The sequence below is a fragment of the Rhipicephalus microplus genome, chromosome 3 (assembly GCF_043290135.1).
Source record: "Rhipicephalus microplus isolate Deutch F79 chromosome 3, USDA_Rmic, whole genome shotgun sequence".
Lineage (NCBI taxonomy): Eukaryota > Metazoa > Arthropoda > Arachnida > Ixodida > Ixodidae > Rhipicephalus > Rhipicephalus microplus.
The window spans coordinates 86280249-86298371 of record NC_134702.1 but is presented as its reverse complement, the minus strand read 5'-3'; the positions used below and the strand labels follow the sequence as shown (position 1 = coordinate 86298371).

General features: G+C 41.6%; 1 protein-coding gene across 1 annotated transcript in view; it reads left to right on the top strand.

Annotated features, from left to right (window-relative positions):
- Positions 1-17670, top strand: part of LOC142803815 (calcium/calmodulin-dependent protein kinase kinase 1-like) — an 82093-nt gene extending 64423 nt beyond the window's left edge. The window contains exons 16-20 of the mRNA XM_075889942.1: positions 1609-1730; positions 8093-8180; positions 8746-8874; positions 9677-9810; positions 12257-17670. Coding sequence (XP_075746057.1) covers positions 1609-1730; positions 8093-8180; positions 8746-8874; positions 9677-9810; positions 12257-12320 — 537 coding nt within the window. The 3' untranslated portion in view covers positions 12321-17670. The remainder of the gene's footprint in view (positions 1-1608; positions 1731-8092; positions 8181-8745; positions 8875-9676; positions 9811-12256) is intronic.
- The last annotated feature ends 453 nt before the right edge of the window (positions 17671-18123 follow it).

Genomic DNA, 18123 nt, shown 5'->3' with positions numbered 1-18123 from the left:
CTAAAATAGCACTGTTTCGTTTCCACATAAGGAATATTTTGAAGGTTACAGACACTATCACAAATATAATTCACTACCTTACGATTATCAGCAGAACGCTGGGCTTCCGCGACCAAATTGAGAAATACTAACAATCACATGTTGAGAGCTGAACACTTTACTATTTTTACGGCATGTTCTTTGTCGTTTAGTAGTTGCCCGTATACGAATAGAAAGTTTACATTGGGCTTTTGTGCTGTGCAACCTTCGCTCATTGCTAGGCGTAAAAAACACATACTGAGGAAAAGTAGCTTCTGGAGTACATAAGTACTGGTACCTGAAAGGTTGTGCAGGCACATATAAAAAGGTAGTACAGAGATCAATATCAAATAAAAGCACACATGCACAGTGTATTATATTCCAAAAATAAATTCAAAATAAGATGCTAAGATGCAAATAAATAGAACCGAGAAACCGTTATAAAATGGGACAAATTATTAGCTAGCCAAACCTACGCTTTGACACAATAGGCGCTGCCCTGCAGTTTGGGCACCATGCTGGCTGTAATTATGAGGCACATGTGGTAAAACGACTTGGCAGCGCGAGATTGTTGTGTGTTACAAACATGAAATGCGGAAACGATTCAACACACGCTAACGTAATTTCTAAAATGGTCGGAGGGATTCGATGCTCAGCGTTCGCGAAAAATTAAGAGGGTTACCGGAGTAGTTCTCAATAAACAACCGGAAAGACGGATAATGGGGAGACGTCAGTGGCGTGTACAAATTTACTGGTCAAGGTATAAGTAATGGCAGAATGTCACATGTCACTGTGCCGTAACGCGAAGGTCACTCACTCTGATTCATTAACATATCACTCATCATTATCAGCATGACCATACTTCATAATATCAACACATCGAAAAAGGACCATGCCAAACTTGACAAAGTAGTGGCTTAACAAAGTACACAAGAACTCAATCAGGAGAGCTATTTCCATTTGCCGGACCGATGTATGCGCAAAGATAAGAAAGTACACTACCATCGACCACTTCGGTAATGACACAATGACATCAGTATAACGGCCCCATATTCAAGTATCTACTGGTCTTCGTTTGCCGGCTGACAAAGAAGGGTACGCGGTTGCATATAAAATAGCACTCATGCTATTATGAGCACCAAGGTATGTGCAATGGCCTGCAGCTAGAGGTGAATTGTACTAAATGTCTCTGTATCATATGAAGTTCTGTATACGGTCAATATATGTCCGACTTGGTGTTTGAGCTGATGTGTATGTATGTATGTATGTATGTATGTGTGTATGTATGTATGTATGTATGTATGTATGTATGTATGTATGTATGCATGCATGCATGTATGTATGTATGTATGTACGTATGTATGTATGTATGTATGTATGTACGTATGTACGTACGTATGTATGTATGTATGTATGTATGTATGTATGTGGATGTTTGCATAAATGCAATGATCTATGCGAACGACTCTCAATACTGCATCTTTGTATCTACAGAGTGTTTACTAAAAGCACTGGCTTCAAATAAATGTATCCCACCTAAATATATACAACTGCCTGACTGCTACATTATTATTCCACTTGTCTACGCAGGCAGTGGACGTGTGGGCCATGGGCGTGACGCTGTATGCTTTCGTCGTTGGTAACGTTCCCTTCCACGATCCCAGCGTGCTCATCCTGTACAACAAGATAAGAAATCAGCCACTGGTTTTCCCGTGAGTGCCCTATAACACCTATTGTCACGAATTACAGAAAAATGAACATCCGGAAAATTGCTAACGTCCACACGAGAATGTAGCTCACACTCTTTTTTATAGCAGCAAAAAACTTTAATGCAGCTGCGCGCAGTTTTAGGGCAATGTCTATAAAAAGGAGGTTGGGGGAAACAGGACAGCAATAAAGATTTGAAAACTCTGAAAAAAAAGTTAGAATAAACTATTTATTGGTAATAAATAGGTCACTATAGTGGTTGAACCTCCTAGTCCAGCAGACCATTGGCTCTTGCCTCCATCTGGGCAGCTCGGTCGACCAGGGCCTTTTGCTGCACTTGGTCAGAGCTGGATATAGGGTCGCCTTCTACTGGGCAATTGTAGTTTTATCGTTGCCTGATGTACTGTGATTTCTTCGGCGCTCGTAGACTATATGAAATAAAGTGGTCGTCTGGGGACAGAAATTACATTGCATATCGTACACCGAAGGGTCTGTCTTGAACAATACAAAAGAATTCGCAAAGGATGAGGATTGTACTTGCAACCACGTGACCTACGATGCCTTATCTAATCTACGGTCAAATGGGGATGAAATGTGTCTATACTCAGTCGTATAAGCTGTAGGATATCAGTATAGAAAAAGACGGGCTGGGGATCGTCCTGGACAGTGAGAAGTTGCGCTGTGAATGAAGCAGCAGAGGCCCGGCGTAAGTGATGGCAAGGACAGCTTGAGACGAGCATTACGTGGATGTGCTAATGGGCATTGCATAGTGTTTGCCATTACGCTATGACCACGCGTACACATTTTAGCGTACGTTTTATAGCTTAGAAGCACTGGGTTTTAATTTGGGCTTGTTCCTGTTTTCAATTGTATCGACTCCTTAGTATGTGATAGTTGCGAGAAATGCAGCTGTGATACAATCTGTACAAGCCGAGTGCCTAGGGTACGTTTTAAGCCAGGTGGGGTTGGGCGGACTCACTTAGCGTTAACATAGTACTGATAATCTACAATACAAACATTGACTCTAACCGTCGAGCTGTGATAGCGTCCAAATTTTAAACTATAGTCTATGCGCTGGTTTATCTGTTCATCGCTTTTGTTACAACGCTGTGCGTGTGAAATTCATGTCCGAAGAAATAATTTCCATCTTGCAAATTATTACTTTGACGAACTTGCATGATCCGGAGTTCCTTTCGTTGTAGTTCAATTTCTTCTGGCGTAAATCGTAGGACACTGACTAAACAAAGTTGGACAACTTGGTAATTTATGATAATAAAGGGAGATAAAAGTTTACTTCGGTATTTTAATCTCAGCATTTCCCGCTGTAGACTTTTGCCTTCGATCATTTTAAAGGCGTATTTACGAGATTTTCGTTAAAATCTCGTAAATTGACAACCAAAGGCCATCATACAGTAATATAAAAAACATGTTGCATTATTTTGTTTTTAGCGACAATATTCGTGGTACAAGTCAGAGCTTTTCGAGAATGCGCTGATAAGTTGAGAAATCTAGAAATCAGAACGGAAAAGCGGCAATGAGATTTAAACGCGAGTAAACGTGACCGCATTTGGTGAAGAAAGGCTGTTTTAGCAGATAGGAGTAACTATTTTGAACACGATATTCTACAGTACCTGAATTCACTCTTATACGTAGAGCCCTGAGACTTCTAGTATGTGGGGCCTCTTCATTACTGACACACAGATGGAGCTGCTGTGACGGCCATGTGTTTGCAACACCTTGGGTAAGAGAATTGAACGTTGAATGAGTTCATAAACGATTCATAACAAATTTTTATCATTTGGGGCATGAAGACTGCCGCTTTAGGGCAAGTTGTCATCCGTCGTCTGCTCTACAGATGATTTGCTGTGCGCCGCATCTCGGAGGCAATGCTTTAGATTATATGGTTCAAAGTAGAGACAAAGATTACGCCTCCCGTAATTTTATCGACAAAAACATTGTGAAATTTATTTTAACGTACTATATATACTTCAGTTTTGCATTCGCACTGCGGATACTTGCGCACGCTGTTTTACGTCCGCTCTCATCAAAGGTGAGAGACATAGGAACATACGACAGATAGATCACTTTCGTGCTGCTGGTTTCACGCATAGTTGCATTGCCAGCAATTTGAGCCTCAAGGAGCGTGGCGATGGCTGACCACTTCAGGCAGGATAGAGTTTTTTGTTCAGATTACCTCATGTTGCATAGAAAGAAAATACCTTATCAAAGAAACTACCGCAAGGTCGAAGACATCGGCCTGTTTGCCTTCCAGAAGCCTTTGCCGAAAGCTGCCCGCCATGCACATAACAACGACCACGTCTGCCAGAACTGCTTCAGATGCCTCAGAGATATGCTGTCTTCGTCACATGGCTTCTCAGCTGAAACAGCTGATGAGTTTTTGCTGGAAGAAGAAAAAGGCAGAATTCAAGAGCGGTGCGTAAACACGCCTGAAGCATTGTCACATATTCGACTGGAGAAGCTGCATGCGCAAAATAGCAAAGTTCATGCAGAGCTAAGACAACTTAGCAGCAATTCTACAGTAACCGTGAAATGCCACCGTAACGTGTGTAACCGCCACTTTCAACCATCAGATCTAAATTGCAGTGTGTGTGCCCAGTGGTTCAAGAACTTCAAGCAAGCCTATATGAAGCGTGTTCTTCGTATCAAGAGCGCATGCGTTTGTTGACACTGTTGCCGAGCGATATAGAGCGCCGAAAACTCCAAGCGCTTATACCAAACTTGTCAGCTTACATGATATACAAATCCCGACGCTGGCCCGCAAAACACGGAATATGGTTAGCACCAAATGCGGTAAAAAGGACACGGCTGAACCCAATAGACGTCCAGGCAGCTATGGCTTACTACTCCAAAGATGAGTATAGCTGCTCTCGGCAGAGTCCCAACAAAAAAGATGTAGTATCTGTTATCATTCACGGAAAAAAGGAGCTTGTTTCGAAAAGGTTCATGACCCGTTCGGTGCGAGAGGCTTACCGTCTCTTTAGAGAAGCTAATCCGAACACGTCTATTAGGCTCTTAAAGTTTTATTCACTGAGGCCGAAGTGTGTTCTTCTTGCACCACACCAAGAAGTGTTCCTTTGTATATACTGTGCTAATGCCACGGAGGGTGTTTCTGCCCTACAAGACGTCACCGATGGTGCCTACATGGCGGACTTCTTGAAAGAACTATGTATTTGCAGCTCCCCTACAAGTGATTGTTTTTTAGGCCATTATGACTACTGTGCTAAGGAGGACGCTCTGACAGCCACATGTTTAGGAATCCCTGAAGATAGTGAGCTACCCTATGCAGTATGGGAAAATGGCGATCTAGTAACAAAACAGCCCAGGCAAGTGCTTTTCTGCGAGAGCTAAGTCTATGGTTCGTGAAGTGGATTACCCATGATTACATAAGATACATTCAAGAATCAGCAATACGCCAGGCGAAAGAAAACGAAGAAAAAGAATCTTGCATTTTTCACTTTGATTTCGCCGAAAATTGGACAGCCATTTTACTGATAGAGGTACAGTCGTATCACTGGCACAAAAGACAGGTGTCTATATTCACGTGTGTCGTCAAAAAAAAGCAATCAATTCAAAGTTTTGCCGTCATCAGTGATGACACATGCCACGATGCTGCAGATCCCTGTTTTGCTCTACAAATAATCCACAACTATATGAAGGAACAACTTAAGCCTGACACGCATGTTACTTATGTTTCTGATGGTGCATGTAATCACTTCAAAAACAAGTACCAGTTGTTGGAGTTATGTCAGAAAGATCATATATCAACAAAGTGGATTTTTTCGGCCACAGGACATGGCAAGAACTCTTGTGACGGCGTTGGTGGCCTACTAAAGCGTCAGGCTACGCTCTACAACCTCAGAGCGGCAAGCTCAGCTATTATTATGTCAGCATCCCAAATGGTGGCGCAAATGAGCGCGAAGCTCAAGAATTTCAAGCTGCTGTGTGCAAATGCAAACGAGCTAGAAACATTTCGTCAGTTTAAGAAGAGCCAGTGAAAATTGATGCCACGTGTTCTAGGCATACATTCTTGGCATGTTTGGCTAAGCACATCTGAGGGCACTGATCGTGGTCATGTTTTGTTAGCGTCACGTACTGCTAAATGTGATCTGCAAAAGATGCAGCCATTTTGAGCGCATCTCTTGTTTCACGCAGTCACCACCAATATACCAGTGAGGGAACTTCAAGCGCATATGCTTTTTCTAGTGAGACGCAACACTTGCGCTGGAATATTTTCATGTTTGAGTTTATTTGCAAATATAGACAGATGTTTTGCAACTGAGTTGCAGTGTCGAAGATTTCCTCCATTAGAGCTGTGTTATCAGGAGCATAAATGCGCCTTCATGGGTACGTATTTGTCACAGTGCTAAAACAGCCTTTCTTCACCAAATGCGGTCACGTTTACTCGCGTTTGAAGCTCATTGCCGCTTTTCCGTTGCGATTTCTAGATTTCTCAACTTATGAGCGCATTCTCGAAAAGCTCTGATTTGTACCACGAATATTGTCGCTAAAAACAAAATAATGCAACATGTTTTTCTATATTACTGTATGGTGGCCCTCGGTTGTCTATTTACGAGATTTTAAAAAGAAATCGAAGATGGGTTTTTTATTATTCAAATTTCAGTGGAGTACATTTTAGCCAATATGAGAATTTTGAGGCAATATATAAAAATCTAATTTTCCCCTACGGCAGCAATAACTTATGTACCTAATGAACACACTATATCCTTAAAACGTGCCAAGTTTGAAAACGCTGCTTGCATAACTTTCGGAGAAAAAAATGGGGAATACGTAACTTATTTTAACCTGTCGCAAAATTAGACATTTTTAAAGGCTATTTTCTTAAGGTCTACAAACTTGAATCCGTATGAATTCATTCTTCATTAGACATGCATTTCAGGTAAAAAATATCTTCCTTGAAACAAAAATATTTGTCTTTTTATAGCATCTGGAATTTTTGAAAATGACAGGTGACGAAGTTGGTGCCTCCGTGTTGGTGAAGTTTGATATTTTTTTTTCTCGTAAGCTATGCCGTTAATCATAAAACGAAGTTGACTTTCGGGCTACCTGGTGAGAGATGCACAAAATATAAAATACTCAATGAAATTTAAAATATCAACTTTTAGACCCGTGTCGATCTCTCGTGGAATCACCCAGGGTCATAATGAAGAGGCCATGGCATGGTCACCCAAAAATTGGCGGTTTCCAGTTAAAAACCTAAATAGATTCCCTGTTACGCATAGTATAATAAAGGAGCCATGACACGGTCATCGAACATTTGGCGGTTTCCAGTGAAAAAAAGAAATAGACTCCCTGTTACGCAGAGTATATCTAAAAAGTGGGCCGTAGTATAACATTTCGGTGCAAAACGAGCCCGCAAATCACCGGTCGTATAGGGTGACTCGATGCGTGCGCCCCCGCTCAGAGTGGAGACACTCTTAGAAAGGATCGCCGCCGCCGAAACCGGCTCTCGGGAGGCACCAACGCCATTCTCTTGCTATCCGCTCGCGCCGACTCTCACCGCTAAACACGGAACGCGGATTTCTTCATGCTGTCCCTGTGTAGGATGCCTCGATGCTGCTTTTAGCAGTGCTATAACGGTGCTAAAAATGATTTCAGAATATTGTTATTTCCTAGAGACCGAGAAATACGGCTCCAATGGACAATCAAGATTAAGCGCGACCATCAACAACCGACGAACTATTCGTTTGTATATAATGGGAGCATCCGACTTCGTTACCAAGCGGGGGCGCGCACATCCAAGCACGCTGCGGTCGTAAACCCGCCCACTGCCGGCGACCGCCATGGCGTGTGTGACGTTGCGTGCATTATCGAGTGAAGCCGTCGTGGTCTACCAAAGCTTTAGCACTGCAAGTCGTCGAATTTCATTTCCAAGCTGAAAATAACTAAAATACCTTCAATTCACGCACAGCTGGCCCCCGAAGGATATCGTTCGCTGAAATGCAGACACTCACACAGCTAGCTGCTTGTTACATCACGGTTCGCGAATTCGCCAGTGTGGCCCGCCTCTCCCTTCCCTCACGTGTTCATTAAAATATTCATTTATAAAATAAACACTAAAATGTGCTAAAAGTTTGTAAGCTTGTGTGTAATTATGAGCGAAAATTTGGTGGTATGACCCCTTTACTGCAGTCGTCAAAGCATGAATCAGAATCAAATACGCTCAAGATACAACACGTGTAGTACTGCTATGTTTAGTGTCTAATTTAGTGTACCAGCTATATTCTGTAATATATACATGGCACATTTACAAAGTTTGAGCTTTGATTAGCAGTTGCTTTAAGAAATGTTTTTGCATATGTCTTTTTCCCGATTTCTTGAATTGCAGCTCCAACATCAGCACCGAATTGCAAGACCTACTTTCACGCATGTTAAAGAAAAACCCTTCGGACAGGATCACAGTTCCTGAAATCAAGGTAAATGACACGCACGTACATATATACATACATACATACATACATACATACATACATACATACATACATACATACATACATACATACATACATACATACATGCATGCATGCATGCATGCATGCATGCATGCATGCATACATACATACATACATACATACATACATACATACATACATACATACATACACACATACATACATACATACATACATACATACATACATACATACATACATACATACATACATACATACATACATACATACATACATACATACATACATACATTAACAATTTGGCTGCTCGCACCAACTCCAGGAAGAAGAAAGCAGCATAATTGGGAATGCAGCTGAGCATGTTTCAATTATCTAACTCAAATACGACAGCAAAAAAATACAACTTGGGCAAATCTCTATATTTGATTAGGTAACAATGATACAGATGCTACATTCCAAATTTCACGCAGCATGTGACTGCTTAACAGCGTTAGAGCATTTTCATGGGATGCGTGCGGTGGAGACATACGTCATATGCTACCAGTGTTCTCCTTCGGCCATTTCTCAGGTGCATTCATGGGTGACGAAGAATGGCATGTTCCCAATGCCATCTGAAAGCGAGAACTGCGTGTTCGTCGAAGTCACGGAGGAGGAGATTGACAACTGTGTGCGCACGATTCCCAAGCTCGACACTTTGGTAAGGATGCACAAATATCTTCCTTTATTATTCAGGAAGTGCAGAACATGTAAAGTACACAGGATGACAACAATGAGAAAGAAAGTGCGCCCATACCTCTTCACACGACGTCATTGCAAGTAGCATCTCTCGGTGCTCGTTCTTTAATTTTAAGGTTGTACATCTTTCGTAGATGACAATTGCAATCCCAAAGTTTTCTTGTGGGGCTGAGATCGGAACCTTTCTTTCTAAAGTGACAGTTTTCACTTGTTGTAACCATGCTTTCAGAAGTAAAATGAATGCAGGCTTTTTAGGCGTTTATTTGGGTAGCCTTAAAGAAGTGCTCAATATTTTCAGACTGAGCATTGTCTTCAACTTGGGCAAAACTTACCTAATAAGTGACGTGCTAGGAAAGTTACAAATTCCGAGATTGCTCACGCAACCAAATATAAGGCAGAAACATGCCTTTTTCTATATAGCTCCCAGCCATCCCATCTGCAATTCTTTTGTAAGTAGACAGCGTGGAATTAAGTACTCGTTAATGCATGGTCACTAACAAGGCTTTAGTCGTTGTGCTAATTCAAGCGTCCACTGCTAATAAAAAGGCTCAATTCACTAAAAAATATCAACCTCAATTATGCATATTATTCTACTACATCTTATAACCAGTTCAATTGAGGTTTATTTTACGTATGAAAATCGAAGGATATATTGGGTACATATGTAAATGACAAAAATATTCTCCCATTGAATGCTCAACTCGCGCTGCTTTTGCTTTTGTTAGTGATGCGTTCTGCAGATCTCATATTACATTCGAACGCAGATCCTCGTTAAGAGCATGCTAAAGAAGCACTCATTCGGCCACCCTTACAAGGACGTCCCCCGCCATCGCGCCCACTTCACCAAGGCAAATCGTTCGAATTCAGCACCCTCCTCCTTCGACGTGTTCCTCGAAAGGTATGCACCACTTCAAGTCATCTTCACTAACAATGTATACTGAAGCTACAGTGAAGGCTTGCGCTGAATAGTAGCAACATAAAGCTCAAGTTCCCTGCTATTTGCGAGCGCCATCTTGCTTAGTGAATGCATGTACTTGGCAACTCTTTGACACTGTCAGTTTATGCGTAATCTTAGCTGTATAGAATAAGGCTCCATGATATTCTTTATCTTCTGAATGCTAACTCATATCATGGATCTGATATCGAACACTATGTAGTTTTTATCACATTATAATGCAGACCTACTTCAAAGTTTCAAAACTAAGAGAGTGTTTTCACAGCCATGAACGCTCCTCGCAGGCAAGGGCAATGTAAGTTTCTTGAATATGTGAAATAGTTGGATCGCTTAAGTAATGTTTCCGTACGCTAGCCCCTGAAAAGCATGATGCGCTGGGGTGAACACATAGAGCAACAAAATGCATGACTGCGAAAAGAATCTACTATGACATCACCTAATCTATCTAATATCCCGCGCCACGACTGTTATTAAAAAAAAACTCTGCCCAGGGACACAGGCTCTTTAACCAACGAAAATGCTTTTCTTCCACATTTCAGCGCGTACATTCACGCGAAAGACCGATATCACAGTGCATCCGGCGATGATGTTGTCCTTGCACAATTCTTTTTAATACTGACATTGCTACGCGGACGAATTTATTCTTTGCTTTCATGGATTTACAGTCCCGACTTCGTCATCTTTTTGTTATGAGTTGATGCATAACCGGGACAGCATATCGCTCTCGGATAGTAGAATGAGTACAGTTCTCTAAAGCGTGTACACATGATTCTAAACAAAAAGCGAAACTAAATTGAGGTCAGCTGAATCCGACATGGTTGCAGAAATATTCAAGATGTAATATCGCCTTCTGGTGGGTAAGTCTTACTCACAGCAGACCTGACGGTCCGCCACCATGGAGCAGTGGTTAAAAGGTCCCTGAAATGGTTTTTTCACATTCCTATTTTGATTGGACCAATACTAGAGCAAATCATTGATAGTAGAGTTCAATTGAAACACCCATTATTAACGGATCTACAAGTACTAAAAAAGTATCCTCCTCCGCTGCTCCAGCTTTCACCCTCAACTGCCCCCAACTCTTCCTCCGCCTTCACGGCGCCTGCGTCACGATGTGGCGCCAGCCCGCATACGCGTAAATCCCGCCGCCGATCCGATACCGGCACTTTGTGCTGCGCGTTTCACAGCCGATCATATCAGCTGGGAAAGATGACGTCAGTGGGGCAGAGCATGCCGCTTGGTATATGGGCGGTTGAAAACGTGTTTGGCCGTGTTGCAGCGATTCGCAGCTTCAAAGCGTTGTAATAAATTACACAGTTTACGCAGAGAACTAAAATTGTTCTCCAAATTACCCTTGAGACTTGGTCTATTGGCCTAATGCGTCGAAACCATCTCAGGGTCCCTTTAAGGTTCTTGGCTGCTGACCCAAATGTCGCGGGCTCAATCCTGGCCGCAGCGGTCGCATTTTTACGTACGCAAATTGATAGAGGTCCATGTACTGTGTGATGTTAGAGCGCTTTAAAACACCAGATGGCCTATACTTCTGTAGCCCTCCACTGCTATGTCTTTCACAACCATTTTTGGGACGCCAAACTTTATTTATTGTTATTATTATTATTATTATTATTATTATTATTATTATTATTATTATTATTATTATTATTATTATTATTATTATTATTATTATTATTATTATTATTATTATTATTATTATTATTATTATTATTATTATTACAGGCGTGATGTACCACGCGCATTATCTCAGCTGCATTATCTCAGCGCATTATCTCAGTGAACTGCCCCGGACAAGAAAATAGTGAACAGTCGGTACGGTCTTGTCAAGTATAGCCAAAGCCTTCAGGTCTCAGATGGACGGGACGTACTCCTCATGAACAGTCGGGTTGCGTCGGTGGTCTGGGTTCGGCACTGCCAAAATAACGCACTACGGCATATCGTATTAGTCACGGGGTTCCATGGCCTGTAGAAGAGTAGGAGGCTATCTGTCAACTGAACGAAACCCAGAAAAAATCAGTGGCCATTACAAATACACAATGACATTGCAGACAAGTTCACAAAAAATTGTCTCTTCTTGTGCACAGTGTTAGTAGTGGCGTGTTAATTTAGTGCACTCTTTTCTATGGACTTCAAGTAAAATGACCCAGTATCGCTTTTTGTTGGCTCCAGCACCGAATAGGACTCTCTCATTTGTTGAAAATGCGAAACACTGTCGGGTATTTCAATGTGTGAAACCTGCTCAGTCAATCCTTTGGGCTTTAAATAAGAGTTCTTTTTTTTGGCTGAGCAAGCCTTCAGCAAATCACAGATACTGTTAGTATTAGACCCACGAATAGCCCTAACGATGTACGCTATGCATCTTTTTGCGCAATCGCAGGAAAGTCTCTCTGGAAAGTCCGCTTCCGGCCCTCAACGAAATCAACTTCCTGGACCAGACATAGCGGCAGCTCGAAGAGTGGGCTGCCGCCTCGTCGACGTGGCTGGTCTTGACCGCTGATGAACGGTTGAGGTGTAGGTGACGTCGGATGAATAATGAGACGACGATGAAGCGAGAAAGAAGCCTTTGACGTCATGGAAGACTGCACGGTGCGAACGTATCTGCGACGAATGAACTTTTACGCGTTACGACTTCCCGGTGCCTATATCTCCGAAAGCCAGCATTACACCTCATTCACACGCGGTTGGCGCGACTCCCATTTGAGCTGTATTCATCGTTGCACAGAAACCACAGAAAGCATTCTACAGCAAGTGACACTCTTTCAACCCTCGCCAGCACTTCAGTGACAGTGCAGTTGCTTCACCTCATTGTTCCATCTTTTTGATACCCTTCTCTTTATCGATTTTACTCTGTGCAGCACAGATGTTGCAATTGGCAACGCTGGCATATATATAGACTTTTTGTTTCTTTGTTTTCGCATTTCGTGGAAAATATTGTAGCATCTTTCTCGTGCTACCAGGGCGTCTGCTCTTGTGTGTGAGACCACTGCACTCTTTGAAGCGGAATTGTGAATCCATCTATGACCTCCACAGGTTCGCCTTTAATTGTACGCCGATAGCAGTCTTCTTTATTTAGAAGTCAAATAATTCTGCGACCTACTTATCACCTTCCTTTACAATATTTGATAAACGCAAGTCTGATTGACCTGCGTTGATATATCGGGCAATAGCCTAGATATAGGTAGCTAAATCAAGACTTTGAACTACCTGAAGGCACCCGACTAAACTCTTCTTCAATCTTTTTTTGGTGAAAAATTCAGACGATGATAGTAAAGACGCAAAAAACCGTTGCTGTCTTCGAGGCACTGCAGCAGTAGCTTTTGGCACAGAATGGCCTGAATAATTGCTAGTAGTTTTACCAAACTGAAATCAATTCTTTGTGTAGTGACTTTACCACAACATTCGTTCACCAGGAGGCATTATTTGAGCTCAACTCTACCAACATTATTCCTAACATTTATTGACACACATATAACATGCAAGGCATTAACAGATCCTAGTCTTTGCGCAATCACTGTCGGAACTTGTACATAAGGCGCGCCTACAATGTGGTATGTCATTTTCAGTGTTTATAACACATTTTTGTTGCCAGAGTATCTGCACTTATTCGTGGCTTGATTCTCACACTAGGTTTTCGTTTGCCCTTGTTCCTCGTAACTATTGAGATTTTCGTACTGTATGATCCCAAACTTGAAAAGAAGAAGAAACATGCATTACATTCGTAAATGCATTCTATTCTTTCACCGTCGACAATGTTACGGCGCTTCACTGAAGAGAGTAATACCTATGCCGATTTCTCAAGCTTTTGTAAGTCGTGTCACGCCACAAGAAAGCCTCAGTCGAACAAAGGGAAAAGCTTGCTGCAGTGTAACCAATGCATTTTTAAAGGCGATTCAGTTTGACATTTTTTCACAAAAATCATTTATATAAGTCGTGCTCTTTTGATCATCTCCTTTTTTTTTCGTTGCAGGAATAAATATAAGGCGCCATTGTTTTCGATGAGGTAGCGCTGGCTCTGAAGGGTGCCTTGTGGCGCTTTTGGGAAACACGGCCGCAACATAATACACAATACTTGCACACTATCATAGGCCATCCTTATACTTTTATCCTGCTTCCTCAAGTCTATTCAATGTATTCACTGGCATAATCAGATTTGCACACAAGTGTACACTGCAACGCTACTAAGTGTCGCTGTAGAACACAGGTGGTTGAGGGATCAATTCTTTTGTACAGTATTTAGCTTGCTTTGCACAATCCTGACTCTCAGAACTAACGAAGCTTTGTGTAAAATGCTTAGATTTGAGCGTGTCGTAATTTATCTCTCGAAATAAATTTTTATGGCGTAGATGGTAGTTAACACACACCCATTGCCCATATGACAGTACGCTTTATCCTTCCTTATTCATTCCGATCATTTAAAATGTGTAATGTTTTAAACATTATTTGAAGCATATACAACTTCATCAATGGGTTTAGATATTTTGGCAATATCGCAGCTGATTTTTCCAGAGCAATAATGCATCGTTAGACGCAAGGTTCATCTTTGATTACCTCAATATATGTTGACCTGCTTGTCACACTGTAAATATGGCCTTTCCAGTGACTACGTGTTTGAATGAATCAAGGCTGCCTCATACATGCAGCATCTGGCGTGCTACTCATCGTACTAACAAATATCTCTAATTTCGCATGGTTTGAGTTAAAAAACTTTTATAAAGTGAACTGCAAAAAAACAGACGCTCAACTTCGCTAGAAAACAACTCTAGCGAATTACAAATTTGCTAAATTACACTCTAAGAATGCAGTTTTTTATAGTGCTATTCACACGTTACCTTGGGGCGCTTTAATCACGCATGCCAGTGCAATTATATAGACCCTTTTCACTCCGCTGCCCCTAAGTTGGGTACAGTCATGTTCCATCGTGTGCTGACAACTGTAATACTTGTTTTACTTGCCTTTCTATTTTACATTGGCTCGCTAATTTTACCACGTCGGTTCAACACAGAAAATAATTTCGTAAGGAATTCAAAAGCGTTTCATACAAAATGCTTGTCAGGATTAATTCTTTGGGTAATAATTACCGTGACCGAAATGTGTATACTACCCCACCACGGTGGTCTAGTGGCTAAGGTACTCGGCTGCTGACCCGCAAGTCGCGGGATCGAATTCCGGCTGCGGTGGCTGCATTTCCGATGGAGGCGGAAATGTTGTAGATCCGTGTGCTAAGATTTGGGTGCACGTTAAAGAACCCCAGGTGGTCGAAATTTCCGGAGTCCTTCACTACGGCATCTCTCATAATCGTATGATGGTTTTGGGATGTTAAACCCCACATGTCAATCAATCAAATGTGTATAGCACGAAGTAAGATGTTTTAAAAACGTGTGGTAGAGACCGATTTCACTCTGCTCTTGCGTTATTCATTGAGCAAGTAAATCGAAGAATAATTTAGGGGCATCGATGTTCATCACTCTAACAATCTGTGAACCTAAGTCAGGGGCCGATGTACCGCTAAGGACGGCTATTCACTCGCAACAAATGACTGGGTGTGCTGCAAGCGTCAACAGTGTACAGCGAATGAACTAGCCGGAGAAGAGGGTCTATACAATGGCGTTATTTATTTTCGACTAGATCGGCATCTGGAGTTCTTTCTGATAAGAAAATTCGTAATGCACACCGCTTACTCTCACTGCACAGCGACGTCACTCGCTTCAATGCTTATGCTGGAGTACAGCTTGCAGATACGTCAAGCAACATTTAATCAAATTCTAGCGTGGCTCTCATATTATGCAAGTAGCAAAGCTTTGGACATTTAGTTCTCCATTAGTTTAGACATATTTTGATGGCCGTAAGACGTTTTCATGTGCATTTACCACTCCTAGACTTAGCAGATTTTATATAACGTAAGGTTGCTTCTGTCCCTGTCCTGAGTGTTTAGCAGAAGCTGGACAGGTGGCTCGGGTAGAGCAGACACGTGTACTTCGATTGCCCCACTTGGCCTCTCTTTTTACATCCCAAAACTAGTTGCACCATTGAGGGCTTCTTTTTGTTCCACAGCAATAATACTGACCTACCATGGGTACCTTTAAACACTTCACGGTCGGGAAGTATTAAACACCGGAATTCAGAGAATATAAAAGCATGCAAGCCACACGATAACTATGGCTGTGGGACAAAACAAGCTAATTCTTGGAAGGTGCTGCTGGTTTTAGGGAGTGGACCTTGCTAGACGGCCCAACAAATGTACTATTGTTGGGCCTTTTGCTAAGTTTTTCTGTTATTGCTCATTTTTGTATCGTCGATTGTGCTGTTTCAGCTAAAGATATGTGCACTGTAGCTAGTAGAACTTGCATATAAGGCACTCATTGTACCTAGGAGCCCATGTGTATCTCTACGCCACTTTTCACCGACGAGATGAAAACTACAATTTGAACATGTATTGTTCTACACGATACCCTTTTTCGCTGATGGTGCTACAAGTAGAGTCAGTTTGATGTCACATCCCCCGTTCATCTCACATCTTCGGGCACAATCTCCTAACAGTCTGCCTTCACTTCAACACCTTCGAACTAAAGCAACATATTTTCAAACCAAATTTTTTTCATGTGGACAAATCTACTAAGGCACACATAAAAACACAGTATCTGGAAAGAAGTGACCAAGGAAGAGTATGTTTAGCAGAACCACACTGACCTTGGATTTGCCAGGCTGCTATTTACTTGCTTTATTTGTGCCGTAAAGATTAGCAAAACTAAAATTTTCTTCCTAGTCTCTCCTACCATGCTCGAAAAGAAATAATCAATCACCTTGTGTTCTTCATTTCAATACCAAAGTCCAAATGGTTTACGCGAAATTTCACTCGATTCTGACAATCTTCACATACGATCCTGACGATGGTATATGCTTAAGGAAGGTTTGTGTCAACGTTTTTATATTTTACTTTAGCAATATTATCAAAGTCCTAAACTCTACAGTACTCTTGTGCTCTTGCTAACAAACTGCTAACCAAAGACACGTAACTAATGTTCTAAATGTTTGTATTTTTATCACGTAACACTGTTCTCCACCATTATGTGAAGCCACCATTATTCCGGCAGTGGTCTTGCGACATCTCAATCAGCCAATAAGATTGTGCATTTTCGCCATGCAATCGACATCACGTACGTGTTGTCAATCCGTTTTAAAAAGCAAGGGACACTCGTATGAACCTACGTTTTGTAGATGGTTTTGTCGAAAGATTATCAGCGGTATTTAGACATCAAATAACATTTATATATTGAATAATTAAAGTGGCCTCACTCGCGTGTTGGTTGCAGTGACTGTAATTGCATTATGAACTTTATTATTTCAATTGAATATAGTAATGAAACAAATATTGAGAATGTAGGAACTCTTGACTGCCAAGTGCGAAGAATTGTTTGTTCAAAAAAGGCATCTGGCTTCGCATGTTGTGAAGATGTTCGCAAGACCTCTTCAAAAAACTTTGCTTGTCGGTAAAGCCACAATGACCATTATAATTACCCAGACATCCTATTTTAAGCCCCCACTTCTTCGTGAAACTAAACTATCATACATCTAGTATCATTAGCGCATGACATTTTGTTGCTTTACATTACAGCAATTTTTAACAGAATTTCTCTTGCCTGGCTGTGCTTAGCGATAAGAGAGAAATAAACCATGTTGCACTTGCGCCCGCCATTCTTGCGCGATCAATTTGCGCGATTTGTTAAGCCACCGTGTGCCTCCTGTTCCATTGTGAGATCCATGAAGACATATATTAAACTAAGGTTGCAGTCACATCTGTCTTGTTATGTTTGTCTGAAACTCTACACTATGCTTCACTTCACAGCGAATGCTGGCTTTTTCTTCGCCCGGAGCTTCCTAAAATTTCTGTACGTACACAAGTTTAGGAAATTCTGCAGATCTGTCGTACCTTGGTAAACGTTGGTATGGAAAGCATCCGGAAGGAAGGTAAATCTAGTGTAATTTTTTATTGAGCAAAAGCTACAAAGTGGCGCTAAAGATTTGTACAAATGCACGCACAGACATGTTAGATGGCAGGATATCTTTTATATAGGGATATGTTTTACGTAAATAGTTTCTTACTGTTACGTAGTGATGCCAACAGCAACACCAGAAGGGGTAAGTTGATAAGTGCTCGTGGTCGCGAGGATTGTAGCCCTGGACACTGCTACACAAATCAACTTCAGTAGATGGTGCCCAACTACGATGGATGCTAACCAGGCGTGA